At 32.2% G+C, this 16,012-nt stretch overlaps 2 protein-coding genes across 4 annotated transcripts in view; one reads left to right on the top strand and one right to left on the bottom strand.

Annotated features, from left to right (window-relative positions):
• LOC107998302 (uncharacterized) overlaps nucleotides 1-8,468 on the top strand; it is a 201,811-nt gene extending 193,343 nt beyond the window's left edge. The window contains exons 7-9 of the mRNA XM_017057500.3: nucleotides 3,908-4,097; nucleotides 4,398-4,517; nucleotides 4,793-8,468. Coding sequence (XP_016912989.2) covers nucleotides 3,908-4,097; nucleotides 4,398-4,517; nucleotides 4,793-4,982 — 500 coding nt within the window. The 3' untranslated portion in view covers nucleotides 4,983-8,468. The remainder of the gene's footprint in view (nucleotides 1-3,907; nucleotides 4,098-4,397; nucleotides 4,518-4,792) is intronic.
• LOC107998268 (uveal autoantigen with coiled-coil domains and ankyrin repeats protein) lies at nucleotides 7,775-14,711 on the bottom strand. Of its 3 annotated transcripts, XR_009830051.1 has the most exons (11): nucleotides 14,409-14,711; nucleotides 14,183-14,309; nucleotides 13,219-13,380; nucleotides 12,235-12,601; nucleotides 11,267-11,718; nucleotides 10,966-11,070; nucleotides 10,595-10,860; nucleotides 10,264-10,512; nucleotides 9,658-9,874; nucleotides 9,217-9,593; nucleotides 7,775-8,933 (listed from the first exon to the last, which is right to left on the bottom strand). XR_009830051.1 is itself a non-coding variant. In XM_062076127.1 (9 exons), the coding sequence occupies exons 3-9, from the start codon at nucleotides 13,378-13,380 to the stop codon at nucleotides 9,547-9,549; spliced, it is 1,929 nt and encodes a 642-aa protein (XP_061932111.1). In that variant the 5' UTR covers nucleotides 14,183-14,309; nucleotides 14,409-14,711; the 3' UTR covers nucleotides 9,249-9,546. The 3 variants fall into 3 exon arrangements, 1 of the variants encoding a protein (XP_061932111.1); XR_009830052.1 differs by lacking the exon at nucleotides 13,219-13,380; XM_062076127.1 differs by lacking the exon at nucleotides 7,775-8,933 and having other exon boundaries at nucleotides 9,249-9,874.
• Nucleotides 14,712-16,012: the final 1,301 nt, after the last annotated feature.

Below are 16,012 nucleotides of genomic sequence, written 5' to 3' on the forward strand. Positions count from 1 at the left end.
TAATATGGAGGAAATTCGCTGCTTGTATTTTAATTTTAGAAAAAGTTTATTGTTTGCAATGCATATTATTTAGGAGGAATGTTATTATTATTATTGTAAAATTAAGAATAAGTAAGAAAAATAATTTATCAAGGATAATTTATTTCAAGAGGAGTTCATTAAGATTAATTATTTCTTACACTCAAGAATATTTGTATTATTTACAAGAAGAAAGTAATAACTGTAGAATGATATTTATGTTTCACGTTTAAATAAATTACTTAATCCTTAACATATTGCATCGCGTTTTGATATTAAATAACAATTAAATATCAAACAAAATTAAAATTAAAATCATCAATGTTTACCAAGAATATTCTTCGATGAATACATAATTTTATCATTTAAAATCACGTTCCAATTGGAGAAAAATATACAGAAATATATTATTAATTCTCAATTTTAGTTCTGAAAATATAAATGTGAACCATATGGATTATGAGGCATTAATAAATACATATACAATACAATTATTATATTGATAACCGATGGACTTATATAAAAATAACAGTTCACGATACAATGAATTGGATACAAGGGAGCACAAAATTCCATTCGATGTGATAGCAGAAAAGGGTAGAGAGAGAGCGAGAAATTCGTACAAATAAATCGAGTTGTCCGAACAACCGGATTAAATTTAATAATAGAGATACGGCCAATCTCGGAGAGTAGTAGGTAGCTACCTTCTTTTCGTTAATGTTTAACTATGCTTGAAACGCACGCCGTGTCAGATGAACCGGAAGACCGCGTGGATGCGGCCTTTCGAAAGTTTCTTTCGCTGTTGCGTGTACGAAAACGATTTATGTCGAGTGAATAATTCAATCGAATCGAGCTCCCTTGCTCTCGAATTTTGTATCTGCCAATTGTCTGAGAGATCTAATGGCGATGAAAACATGAAAAAGAACACCTCGTTCTTCGAGTTGAAATATCGTCAGATCGATATTATTAATATTTAATCTTTTAATTTTTTATCTTATAAATCAGTTATTCAACTTAGAAATTTCTCCTTTGACATTCTGAAGATTGTAGAGATTAGATAAGATTAAGACACATTTCTATGTCACGGATTCTAAATCGATAAGATGAGGTCATGATAATCCTATTATACTTCTTTCTCCCTCCACCTCATTCTTTCGTAAGATGCTCTTTGTAATTTTATCTTTAAAGGTCTATCCATTATCCAAATCGTCATTAGAATCTAATGAATCGTATCAATTTTAAAATTTGCAGATAATCGACTTAATATTTAGATTCTCTTCTGAAAACTAGAATTTTTACTTTTTATTTCAATCAATTATTTCGTGAAATAAAATGTAAGAAACATTGTGATAATTCTCATGCCTCGCAAAAAGTACTTAAAGAATTTGTCGCACATCAAAATTCAAATTTAAAAATTTAAAAAATGGACATGAATCTTATACCAACAAACCAGTTACTTAATTAACGCACGATAAATCAATCGTAAGAGGAAAAAAAGACTTGAAAGATTTATTTTACGCAACATCAAACGATATTGTTAACGTTCTAAACCCTCAACTGTACAAGCTCATCCATAATGTATAGAGAATATCTTTCCGAGCGATCGTTCGAAACGATCGTGATGCATTAGCTTCGATCGTGGCTAACACGGTGTTACACCTGTCAGAGCAATCCCATCGTACCTGGATCATGCAACCAACCTTGGAAAAGTCTGACCGCTAAGAGATTGTACCCACCCCGACAAATGAAATTACCAAGCGCGCTCACTTTCTTGGCCCACGATCCGGACCCTCTCTCGATTATCATCTCTCGAACTTTCACGAGAGAGACTGTAATAACATTGACGCTAACCCCCGATGGAAAACTCCCGGAAGAATTTACTTAGCGAAATTTATAAATTCTTGATGAAGCGGGAGAGGGGATGTTTTTCGTCGTTGTGGAGGATAGGATTGGTCGTTGTTGATCAATATCATTGGGAGAGGGGGAGGGGATAAGTATGTTTCTATTAAATGTACTTTATGTCTGATGATTTTGGATTGATTGGGGTGGTTAAAGATTTGACAATCGTTTTGGAGAAAATACGGAAAAAATTGTAGATTGTAATTATATGTTTGTGATTATGGCTATTATATTTATCAGTTTCTTTGGCAAAATGACGAATTTAGAATTTTTTACTTTTATATTTTGGAAGAATACGAATTTTTGTTCTTTTTCATTTTTGCGTTGGTCAGATTATTGTTATCGACGAGTTGGATGTAACTTGAAAAATAATTTCTGTATATCTTTCAATATAATCACTTTAGACGGACTAATCAAAATTTATTTGTCGCAGTTGATACAATTTCGAAACATTTTCAACGTGACATTTAATCAAAGGATCATATTCTAAATGTACTTGATACAAAACATTCCATTTTGTAAATGAAACATAATTAAAGTAAGACAAAGCTGGCACGCAATGAATCATATCTTGATTTCATTTTCATAAATTTATCCTCACACTCCCTTAATGGAATCGCAATTTCTCTTCTCCTCGTCTAATTTTGAAGTCGTGGAACCTTTAATAAGCGTAATACCTCACGACTTCAATCGAATAGTAGCCGGCATTCACGATGAAGAAGGTGGAGATATCTTGTATCTCGAGCCACATTGTTTATCAGAAGACAATGCTCGTAATTTGCGCGTGAATCTTAAGTGGTAGAAGGGTGAAAACTTTCCAACAATCGATGGAAATCCTGCTTAGGTGGGTGTGGGAAAAGGAGGAAAAAAATTCGAGAAAGGAATTTCGATTGTATTGTTTCCGCCAAGTGAAAGCGCACGATCTATCCGTGGAACAGACGTTCCATTATCATACCTCGACAATGCAGCATCCAAAGTCACGGTCGATTGTTCCACTTCGAAGAAAGTATTTCTTGCCGGGGATTATCGACTCTTCGCTCTTTGAGAGACACGGTTTATTGATGACACGGTTATGTCCAGTCCATAGAATCTATTCGAGCATTCATTCAAGAATAAAAACTTGATTAATAATGTTCCTTTTGGAAATTATTAATTCAATCATTTCTTTTTATATTTATTTATTATTCTCGTTTAAAGGAGAAAAATATATAAATTATTCTTATATTTTGTGCTTTTACTATATTTTTGCGATTAGATTGTAGGATTTCATATTTTATAAAATAATATAAAATTATTACGATATATACGATTAATATTGTTTTCCTTCACAAATTTGAAAGTAATTTTAAAAATATTATATTTTCCTAATATTCAATGAGATTCTTTATTTATTTTCTATTAAAGATAAATACATATTTTTTAAATTATGTTACATTATGAAAACGTCAAACGAAATAGCAATTAGTCAGTTCAAATAATAAAAATTCAGATTAATAATAAGCAAATCTAGCAAAATTCAATTTCAAAATTAAATTCTATATTCCCACGATAAAAATATATTTACATTGTTATAAAACAATATAAAGTTCTATCACCAATTATCTACCCTAAAACTCGCGATACACTCGTCTATCATCATAAAGCTATCCATCTCCTCGTCCAATGGCCACAAATAAAAAAAAAACCTTTCTCGAAATCTTCCTCGAAACGATTTCACTCTCTCATAATCATTCCACACTCCAACCGACTGTACACAACAACAAGCGCAGACATTATAGCGTATCGCTCAGGGAATTTACTTCCTGTCGTCGTGAATCTTCGCGAGAGCCGAGGTTCGATTTGTTCCAATTACGCGAAGGGATGCCATAAAATCTGCGAGGGGAGGGGGAGGGGGGAGGGAGAGAGGTTTCCTCCGTCTACCGCGTCGCGTATAATCGATGTTTACCCCGGGGAATTTCACGGCGTCTAACTGTCGCGTGACTCATTTCAGGCGGCGGACTGGCGCGTCCGAAGATGACACTGAATCTGGACGCTGGGAACGGGACTGGCAACGGTGGAAACAGCGGTCAACTTCCACCTAAAAAACCGGGAGGTCTCAGCCTTGGATTGCCACTCGAGATTAACACCGCCCGAGGATCCGCTGATCTGGTCGACGTGGGCCTTCCTCTGGAGAGACAAGGGTGCGTCCTTGTCTCCCGCATAATTTTTGCACTCTGCCTTTTTTTCGCAAATCCTTCCGGGGAAAGATTTTGTTGAACATAAATAAAATTTTAGGAAGAGATTTTTTTCCCTTCGTTGAGAATTTTTATTATACGTTTAATTTCTGTGTGGAGATGTAATTGTTAGTTCTAGTGAAGCCTTTTTTTGAGGATGCAGGATCTTGAAAAAAAATTTACGAAGAGATTTTTTTCGTTTGAGAAATATCGTTGGTTGATTGGGTAATGTTTTTTTTTTTTTTTGTTTGTTCTCTCTTCTCACAGATGGTACCACGGATCCATCACAAGGATCGAGGCGGAAGCTGTCCTACGACTTCTGAGAGAAGGAAGTTATTTGGTGAGGAACAGCGAATCGACCAAACAAGATTATTCTTTATCGTTAAAGTAAGTGAATACTTAAATTGATGGTTTTTCTTTTTTCGTAATTTCATCTATCTCTTAACGCAATACCTTAAATTAAACACTTGAGAAATTGTTTGAATTTTAAAAATTATTCGAGATTGTGTAAATACATTGTATATTTATATTAAGAAAAAATTTTTGTGTTCTATTCTTTCCTTTTTTTATTAATAATAAAACTTTAAACTGAATATAGACGAAAAATTTAAATTATTAGAAAAATCGGGCATACATATTTAAAGAAATGTTTTCATTTTCAGGAGTGCTCGCGGTTTCATGCACATGCGTATCCAAAAAAATGAAGAGTTGAACGCGTACATCCTGGGTCAATTTAGCAAACCGTTCGACAGTATACCGGAAATGGTTCGTCACTTCAGCGTGAACCGTCTTCCGATACGTGGCGCCGAACACATGTGTCTTCTACATCCAGTCATAGCTCAGCTTTTGTAGCGCATCTATCGTAGCGCTGTTTAAGGCGCTTCCCACTTTTTGATATCCTTTTACCCACGAAGATTACTCAAAAAAAAAAACCTGAACAGTACTCCGAAAGTTATTTATAAGAGGGAAAGAGATGGTAGGTATATAAAAGAAAATGTTTGTTGCGCGTGGAGAATGATATTCTACAAAAAAGTCTAGAATACAGATAAGACACTTCGTAGTTCTAGGTTTTGATAATGTTCTAGTTCCGTTTTTAAAAGAGAATTCAATTAATTCCTTACTAATTCCATATTGATACTGATTTATCAACGATGATATAATGAAAATTTAATATCTAAAATATTATTTTAATAAACATTCTATTTATCTTGATAATCTTATTAATCGTGTGTGTGCATGTTCTCAAAAATTGAAATGGATTAAAAAAAAACATACTAAAATTTAAAAAATTTTTTAAATATTTTTTCTAAAATTATCATCGTTTTTATTTTTTTACAATTATAAAAATATACAGAAGAATTCTAATAATTTTATAATTTATATCTAGATTAATAAGATTAATTTTCATTTGATATATAGTAACGGAATTAGAACGATTAAAAACTAGAACGACGATTTGGCACTTCCATTAAAATTTCCATTCCAGTCTCGCGTTCCAATTCGAGGCTGTGACGATTAATTTTTTCGAGCTTCCGAGGTGGATCGAGAGAGAAAATGAAAAGGACAACGATCGAATCGATCGAGAAAGATGAAACTATTCACGGGAATAACACAGTACAAAACTTGTAATCAGCGAAAAATTTTTCGTAGATTTAGCAAATGACTTTGAAATTAATCGTCTTCGTTTACATAACTCCGCACTATAGCTTTATTAGCCACGACATGGATTAGTTGTCCTGAGATATTAAATTGCGACGCTTCGATGATATTTTATTCCGATAAGATTATTATAAAGGAAAGAAAGCATTTTTATATTCGAAACGAGCGTTCAAGGATTCGATGATCATTTCATTCAATCGTCTTCCCCCCTCAAAAAAAGCATCGCGCAACTCTACCTCTCTCTGTGAAAGAGAGGTGCCTCTTTATTTTCGCGAAATGAATTTCAACAATTTCATTCGATTAAAATGGCTTGCATAGGAGTTAATAGGAGTAAGATAGTAAGATAACGCAGTAGAGAAACGAAGATTGTAACAAAGGAAAGTCTGTTTTTTTCCAGAATGATTTTAAAGGAAGGTATATAACGTTTATGTGTATAAATATAAGAGAATTAGCGGAGTATCGATGACGTAGAATGATTGATATATCGTGGGACGGAAAGAGAGGCGTGGAGAGTTCGTGGAAGCACCGTAAGAGCTTTACAAAAAAAAAAAAATGGTTGTTCCTTGTGCTCGTGGCGAAGCCACGAGTTTCTTGTAAGAAACTTATCAATGGGATCAGAGTTGTCGTATTACGATAATCTAGGAAGAGGTAATACGTGCTTTAGAATTAGATATACACGTAGTTGGCCGTGCCACGTGGCCACTGCCGAAGAGCTGGAAGCCAAAGAAAAGAGTTAAGTCGTGTTTTCGTTCGTGCGAGGAAAGGCAGGGAGAAAGAAGTAGAAGACGAAGAATGGACGAGGTAACGTGGTTCCATAACCGCGGTTCAAAGTTTGCCAAAGTTTACTGCTAATCGTCTAATCATTTAGTCGAAGTTTTTAGTTATATTCGTCGTCATTGATAAGCGATTAGGCTCAGACCGGTAAAATTGATCTGACAGTTGCTTGGTAATATCGAATAGAGAAACGAGGGAAGAATGGACGTGAACATGATGATGATAATGATGATGATGATGATAATATTTTTTCGTCCGGACTGACCGGTGAAGAAAAGTGAATAAAGATGATCGAGGTCAGCCAATCCGAACCATCGATGGCTCGTCACTCGAGTCATCCGTCCGACAGTCTCTTATTTTTGGGAGATTTTTGCGATAGGTGGCAACCGATACATATTTTTTCATGTGATATTGAATTTGTTACAGAGATAGCCTAGTTTCACCTGTGATCTGTTACTTAATTCCCTTTATCCATTGTCTGTTGGTCGCTGTGTGCAATATTCTCGTACGTACGATTATGATAATACGATAATAATAATAATAATAATAATAATAATAATTAACAATAACGATAGCGTAATAATAAAATTAACGATAACGATACTTTTTAAGTCGATATTGTAATTGGGTAATCAGCAACGACGCGTATCTAACGAACGCGATACGAGAGACGTCCGTGGTGTTACAATAATTATTTCGAGATTAGGATTCGATTCGCATACGGTTGTGAACGAGTTTTCTTCTTTCGTTGGTCAATTGAGTCTGTGGTGGCACGTAACCAAATATTTTATGTACTTCGTCATCGATTAAACATAATCTAGAGACCACATCATACGTAGACGAGTGCCATGATGCCTGCAATAGTAATCTTAGATACGATTTTTCCTAGGTATTATTTATTTTCTTATCGTTAGATATATTCCATTCCAAATTTGTTGATTTGTTGATGGAAATCGCGTATATCGCGAATACCAGTGTATTTATTTCATTAAGTAAATTGCAAACGAATAATTACCAAATGTACGTATATTTGGCACTCTCTACCATTCCTTTCTCGATTAGGTTGAGTGTAATACATACACGTTGTACTTTAAGCTGCCAGTATTATTAACTGTAATCGATAATGCATATCCATGTTAATATTTAAGACATTATATTGTTCCCAACCCTTTAATGAATTATTATCGAGGAGGGGGAAAAAAAAATAAGTATAATCTATCTGTACGTATATTTATTTGGCATTCTATTTATTGCATTGTGTCATTATAAGCCAATGATCTTACTGTCATGATTCCGTGTATACCGTTGATTTTAAGATCATAGCGAGGTAATCTATGGTAATATTATTATTAGGTTAGGTATATTTAGCAGACGTAGATTAAAGAAAAAAACGCCGTTCACCAAAATGAATAAAAGGGGAGGAAAAAAAGAAAAAAAAGAAAAAAAAAAGAAAAAAACACAAGAACAAGACAGTCGTAAATTATGTGGTAGATACTTGTAGATACTTCCTGTACCTTGAAATTTATATGAAGTAGAATCTAGCCCCAAATGTATACATCATTACACGTATACATAAATATTGTATTATTATTACAAGAAACACTAGCGCATAGTCGTTTGTAGGAAGATGTGATCGAACGTCAAGATGGGGAAATGATCGAATGGAGGAAAATGGAGAACGAGTCCAATATTATTATAAAAGACTATTCGAAGCGCTGTGTACACCTTTTATGTAAACGGTTTTCGAACGGTGTGTGATGTGCAATAAACGAAGAGCGATCTAGTGTAGTCATGATGCGTGGTATTTTTGTTTCTAGCAGACCACCGATGTTCCAAATCGACTTCACTAGATAGTCTTGTGTACTCCGAAATTCCCTCTTAATAATAAAACATTTAATAAAACAACAGTTTTTTGTTTTCCTAATCTATCGATTGTTTGTTGATATTTATTATACAAATCATATGCGAGTAGAGTGAAAAGGAGAAGGTAAAAATATATGTCTTGGATTTCGATAATTCCATTTTCAAATTTCGATAATTTCAATATTTCTTTCTTATAGAAATTAATAAACAGATTTAGATGTATGCGTGTGGTTTCTTCGATATTTTATATTTTTTACATCTTTATTATACTATACCTTATATTATTCAGGTGATCACAATTTGTTTCAGATTACGATAAGGTGATTAGAAAATTTTGAATCAATCATTTCGTGGAAAATGTATTTAGACGTTTATTCAGATTTTTATTTAATCTTGTTCCCCGATGTCCTCGTCGTCCGTGTAACGAATAATACGATCAGAAATCGTTGCATCGATTGGACCAATAGACTCCTGATCTTCCCCCTCTGTTGCAGTTGTTTCTGCAAGCTATAAACGATTTAAATATTATTTTCATTTATTAAGAAATGAAATGGATGGGTGTTTCTCTTAAACAATGTCTATGAATGAACAAAATCCTCGAAGTATATTGCCATTGTTTCGTGAACGAGATATCTTTTGCGTAATTAATATGCTAAATATTCTCATGGACAAAAGTTCAAGGCTACATAGATTAATACATGTAGCGTATGATGTAAAGTATTTTATTTATCTTATTTTTCTTTGTGCCTATTATAAAATTTATTTTCTTTAAACTTTCCAATTTATTTACCTCTTCTATCACTTCTTTGGCCATTTCCCGAGGTCTTCTCTTCATAGGCATGTTTCGTTTTCCCCCTTTCGAAATTATATTAGTGTTATTATAATTTGTTCAAAAGATGAATTTTTTTCATCTTTTTTTTTAGAACGAACTTCTCTACTCTTTTCCATTGTTATAATATACATAAGAAAATAAAAAAATACAGCAACGGAATATTTTATATTTAAATACACGTATTCACATATAATAGACATAATAAGAAAATTGTTTTGAAAGGAAACGGAATAAAAATGTCTATTCGTTCTACTTGGGTTAGGAGACATCATTTTCTCAGCAGTTAGTTTATGCGGTGGTATAGAGGAGTTCACGGAAATCGCAGACTGTCTGTCCTGAAATCCAATTATCTTCCGTTATCTTTCGAAGCTGAAAAGTGCATAGATAATGAACGATTACCGATGGCAAATCGCAGTATGCAGGCCCGCAAACGTCGATTTTTTCTGGCATACGCCGACTTTTGTACATTCTACCATCCGTTCCCTTTATCATCCCTTCCGTCAGCTGAATTATTTCCGGTCCCCACTGAGTGAGGAAATGGCCCACTCGCATTACTCTCTGCTGTGGAGTCGTAATCGTGTGACTACCGCCGCAGTATCGATTGCACAGATGATCTCTGACGGTTGAGAATGTTTTCAATGAAATTAATTAATTCAGTTTCACTTATTTTTTTAATCCATTTTTCTTTTTTATTGTAGAACCTCCTTCAATGAATTATTAAAACTGTACATTATATATATTTTTCACAACGATGTAAACAGATGAAATTTAATTTGAGATTGAACTTTATATTGATGGAAAAAGAAAATATTTGAGAAATATAATATTGTTATAAATAAAAACGTAGAATAATTGATCTAAAAGAAAAGTCTGTGTTCCATTGTTCAAAAGTTTCCTTATCCAAAAGGAATTCATTTTTCTGTCAACAATAGAGATTAATTTAAAAAAGAAAATTGAATCTTAAACATTAGATGTTTGATAACAAGTCGAGTCGTGTATGCGTACCTAGGAGTCTTTACAAGTGCCTCTGCTCTCGCACTCCTCTGTTTCTTTGCCTCCTCTTGAATAGCTGCCTCGAATTGAATCATATTTCTGCTATGGGGCAATTTCCTGTGCTGTTTTCTAACTTGATCCAACTCGTAGGTCAGATATGGCTTCATGCTTGTGGTGCATGGTAATGTTTCCACTTTAAATCTGGGAACGCCATCCATCCTCATGACCACATCCTTGTCACAGGATATGCATTGAACGTCCCTAGCAATAGATGGAAAAGAAATTTGGAAATACATGTCAGTGCAACATGAATAAACTTTCGATTTAGAAATTTTCTTCTTACCTGAGCAACTTCTTCGTTCCAGCAGCCTCGATTTCCTCTCTCGCTTCCGCCACCTTCTTCAGCTTATCTTGGAGCACCTTCAGTCGCTGGTTCACGAACTCTTTCAACGGAGATATCTCGATCTTGTCTACTTTACCCTCGATCTCCTTTTGCACTTCGTCTAGAGCTTGTTGCAAGATCATTTCCTGTTGCCCTAATTTATTGATCGCGTCTTCGAGACCATGAGCGAGATCATCGCAAGCCGCATCGAATTGGTCGTAAGACACCTATAACGAATAAATTTATTAAAAAAAGGAATCATCTTTTTCTTATTGGCTTGCTCGAATAATTTTTGAATTCGATTATTTTTAATTATAAAAATTTAGAAAAACCTTTCTGTGTATCGCCTGGGCATCAGCTTTCTCGGCAAGCGCCTCCTCCAGATCTTCTCTGTCAGCTTTAATCGTTTTCAAAAGTTCTACTTGCTCTAGTAACGCCTAGTAATGTCACACAATTTGTTTAAAAATCGTGGAATCAAAATTAAAGAAATATATATATGTATGTATATATACGTGCATTAAATATGTGTTAAATATTACAAACAAACGTCGATAGAAAATTAATAATGCGACAAATAAAAGAAAAAAAGTTTTTTAAAATGATTAATAAGGTTAGGTGATCAAAGATACTAACGCTGAAATGCATCTCGCGAGTTTCGCGTTCATCGATCAGATTATCTGTAATCTGGGTCAATTTCTCCACATCACCTTGCATTTCCTGAACTTTGGACGCCATGTTCTCGAGATTGGCAGCATCGATTATGTGTGTAGTCTCTACTTTCTCGTGCAAATTCATCACATCCTTTTCTAATTTTGAGATTCGACCTTTCACGGTCTCCAATTCCTCCGAATTTACCCCTTTTTCCTCTTTCATTGGTTTTGGCGAATCTGTAGGAGTTTCCCTAGGTGTTTCTTTAGGCACTTCCTTAGGTATTTCTTTAGGTATTTCTTTAGGCTCTTCTTTTTCTACTTCTTTTATTTCAGTTACAACCTCTATTTTCTTCTTAGCTTCTTGCGCTACTTCTTCGAGCTGCTCCTTTAGTGTTTGTATTGTTTGATGTTTTTGATCTAGTTTAGTGACGAATTCTGTAAAAATATTTTTTTTGGAAATCAATTATGAAATATCGTAAACATCAGTGTAAATAAATAATCACATCGATTACTCTTGTTATTTATTAAATTTTATTTAGAAAAATATTTGTTCATTTATTTGCCAAGAAATATTTTTGATATTACAATAAATTAAAATAAGAATAGAGTCATAAACCTGCCAATGAAAATAATTTTAAAACTAACAAAAATGTATTTACTTTTTGTAAGATTAAAAATTAAAATTAATTATTTGCTGAAAATATTAAAATAATCAAAATAAATATTTCAATATTATGAAAATTTAGATAAATAGAAATAAGATAAAAATTTATTCTTGAAAGATTTTGTTTTATAATATAATATTTCTTTCAACTCACAATAGTCACAACTGATGCAATAAAAATTAAAAATTAAAATATATCAATTGTCCAAAACTGTCAACTGTTAAATTAAACTTATTTACATTATTATTCATTTATATCACTATATTATTTGATCATGATTCATTACCATCTTTTGCCTGGCCGAACTCGTTCTCTAAATTCTTCAAATCATTCTTTATTTGATTAACCTCCTCCTGCAACGTAGCCACGTCTTTGTGCATCTCTTTTATATCTATTCCACCCAAGAGCTCGCTTAACGAAATTCGTTGAGCCGCTGGTGGATGAGGTTCCTCTGCACCTTCTATTATCTCTTTTTCGACTTCTTGTTCCATCTCTGCGCCATATTCGCTTGCGATCACATGCAAATTCTTAACGACATTTTCCAAATTGTTTAAAGAGTTTTCCAAATGCGTTATCTTTTCTTCCAACTTTGATATCTCGGTTGTCGCTAGGCTTATGTCACCTTTCATCACATCTTGTACCATTTTCGTTAACTGAAAATTGAATATATATATATGTGTATGTGTGTGTGTATGTGTATAATTCCATTCTCTTTGAGTTTCGTGAAAAATAAAGAGATTTCGAAGAACGATTTTAAAATTGAGAAGGATAGAAAATTTTATTTTGATTTATAAAATTTTATTTAATTATGCATGTTAGCAAGATTAAATAGTTTCTATTTTCTCTGTGATTTATGTGATACTATTATTATTATTATTATTATTATTATTATTATTATTATTATTATTATTATTATTATTATTATTATTATTATTATTATTATTATTATCATCATTATTATTATTATTATTGTTGTTGTTGTTGTTGTTGTTGTTATTAGATTGAATTCCAGAAATTAATTTTAATTTTTTAATGGAGAGTTTGAAGAGTGTGGATTATTTTATTTATTTTATTTATTTCAATTGATGAATGAAATTCAATTTTTTCTAGAATTTGAAACGTAATGAAATAATGGAGAATTATATAAATTTTCGAATAATTACTTAAGATTAACTCAAATCTAAAATTTTTAAATATATAATAAAATAATAGACGCATCGAATAAATTATTCACAATTATTAAATAACGATTGAAGCAATCAAGTTATACCTTATCAATACCTTGTTCACTAGCATCTAATCTTTTGGTGATGTTAATAATTTGCCAAACATCGGTCAAGGGATCCGTGATCTTGCCTTTTAAACGCTCGATAAGTTCTGGTGTCTTCGCTAATTCTTCCAGTGCTTGAAACTGTTGCTGAAGATCGCTCATCTGTTCAGATATTTTGAATGAAATAACGAATAATCAATCGTTCAATTTTGTGCCCAATATTTTTCTCGCGTGGATGAGGAAAGAAATGACAATACATTTTAACGATTTAGCACTTTCGAATTTCGAAAAGAAAAGGAAAGAATAATATAATAAAAGATAGATGATGAAGAAAGAATTATTTGAATTTATATAAAGATCAAATTTTTTACATTTTGCTCGAGCTGTTTAAAAGCTAAAGCACTGGGGATTGCACCATCAACGATCGGTTCGATGTATATGATTGTTTCCACTTCTTCATCTTTTGTTTTAGGACCAATTTTTTGTTTTATACCCTCTGTCTTCTTTAAATCTTCATCCTTTTCTTCAGATTTATAAATTTATTAAAAATTCGTTTAATTTTAATCTTAAATAGTTTTTAGAAGTTGAAATTTCATTAGTATGATGTATTTATAGTTTTTTGTATCTTATTTTTAAAATAATATCTTTTTTTAGATAGAAATTTCGTGCAACTGATTATTTTATATCTTTATTAAAAATTTGTAGACTATTAAATTGTGAAATTTTCTAAATGTATTAAGAAATAATGATTTTTAAACAAACATAAGGTCAAAAGATAAAGCAATTATCTACAATTCTAAATTTAAAAATTCTGAATTTTAGAATTTCAAAATGTGTATGATTATTATTTCATTTTTCAAAAATTAAAGTGATTCATTCTTATGAGGTATTGATTATAGTTTTGTTTTGTTTGTTTTTTTTTTTTTTTTTTTAATATAATAAGATCATCAAAGTATTTTCTTACCTTCAATCACATCCACTCTTATACCTTCATCGGGATGAACTCGTTTTTTCTCTACATCCTTGTCATCGATAATACTGTATTCTTGAAGATAAAGCGAAGGACCCTCTTTTAGAGAACTTACCAATGTCTACGAATACATATTAATTAAAATTTCATAATATATTTATTCTCGTTTAAATAAATTTTGAATTAAATATAGAACCAATAATCAAGAAAACTATTTTACCTTGATTCGTTTAGCATCGTCACCACGATACTCAACCTTAGTCGATTTTAAATTTATGTGATGTAGTAGAATGTGAAGGAAGTTATGAAGGATATTTAAATTTACTGCTCCAACCTAAACGCGAACGTAAAACGACGTACCTGTCGTTAAAGTAATTCTTATCTCTCATTTCATGAATAATTATTTTGCATATATAAAGGAAAAGAAAATAATTCTGTTTACTTCTGGAGTCCCCAATGCTAAATCTAACATTTGAGGTAAAGAAACTTGTAGACTGGCCACATCATTCGCCGTCATTTTTCTTCACCCTAACAATTTTTCAAAATATTCATAAAAAAGAAACATAATAAAGATGTGTTTTTGATTTTACGGTAACCCTTCTTTTAATTCTATCTTTTAAATGTCACATAAACATATCATTGTGATATTGATGATTTTCATTTATTTTCTTGTAAATATCCTATGTAGAATCGTATAGGAATAGACAAGAAGAATAAATAAAGAAAAAAAATCAAAATAGCTTAAAAATCGTACATCCCGCGCCATCTCTGGACTGTTATAGAAACTAATATAGACAAAGAAAGTAAATAAAAAAAGAAGGACAGAGAATAAGAATTTATTCTACAGATGGCAGCACATGACGGACTGATCTTTACCGCCATCTCTGGACTATCATAGAAACTAATATAGACAAAGAAAGTAAATAAGAAAAGAAGGACAGAGAATAGTAAGAAATAGTAAGAATTTATTCTACAGATGGCAGCACATGACGGACTGATCTTTACCGCCATCTTTGGACTATCATAGAAACTAATATAGACAAAAAAAGTAAATAAAAAAAGAAGGACAGAGAATAGTAAGAATTTATTCTACAGATGGCAGCACATGACGGACTGATCTTTACCGCCATCTTTGGACTATCATAGAAACTAATATAGACAAAGAAAGTAAATAAAAAAAGAAGGACAGAGAATAGTAAGAATTTATTCTACAGATGGCAGCACATGACGGACTGATCTTTACCGCCATCTCGTGGCGAAAAATCGAAACTTTCTTTTGCTTATATTATATATATATACTTTATATATCTTATATACTTTAATTTTCTTGTTTCATTCTAAATTAATGTTAAAATATCTTACAGCGATATGAGTATTTTAATGTTTTTTAAGCATAGAAGCAAAAGAATCGACTATAACTTTTATTCTATAGTTTATAGCGATCAATTCTTATGCTTTAATTTTCTATTTCTAAATTACTTCACTGAATGAACAGCAGATGGCAGCACATGATGGGACTGATCTTTACCGCCATCTCGTGGCGAAAAATCGAAACTTCCTTTTGCTTATATTAGTATATACTTTATATATCTTATATATTTTAATTTTCTTGTTTAATTCTAAATTAATGTTAAAATATCTTACAGCGATATAAGTATTTTAATGTTTTTTGGTCATAGAAGCAAAAGAATCGATTATTATGTTTATTCTATAGTTTGTAGCGATTAATTCTCATGCTTTAATTTTCTATTTCTAAATTGTTTCATCGAACGACCTCCAGATGGCACCACACACGGGGACTGATCTTTACCGCCATCTCGTGGC

The sequence above is a fragment of the Apis cerana genome, linkage group LG6, assembly GCF_029169275.1.
Source record: "Apis cerana isolate GH-2021 linkage group LG6, AcerK_1.0, whole genome shotgun sequence".
Taxonomy (NCBI): Eukaryota; Metazoa; Arthropoda; class Insecta; order Hymenoptera; family Apidae; genus Apis; species Apis cerana.

Coding starts and splice junctions, on each gene's coding strand:
- LOC107998268 (XM_062076127.1), bottom strand. CDS start 13,380: ATGAGCGATCTTCAGCAACAGTTTCAAGCACTGGAAGAATTAGCGAAG. Junction 11,719..12,234: donor GTTCGGCCAGGCAAAAGATG/GTAATGAATCAT, acceptor ATATTTTTACAG/AATTCGTCACTAAACTAGAT. Junction 10,513..10,594: donor GGAACGAAGAAGTTGCTCAG/GTAAGAAGAAAA, acceptor ATCTATTGCTAG/GGACGTTCAATGCATATCCT.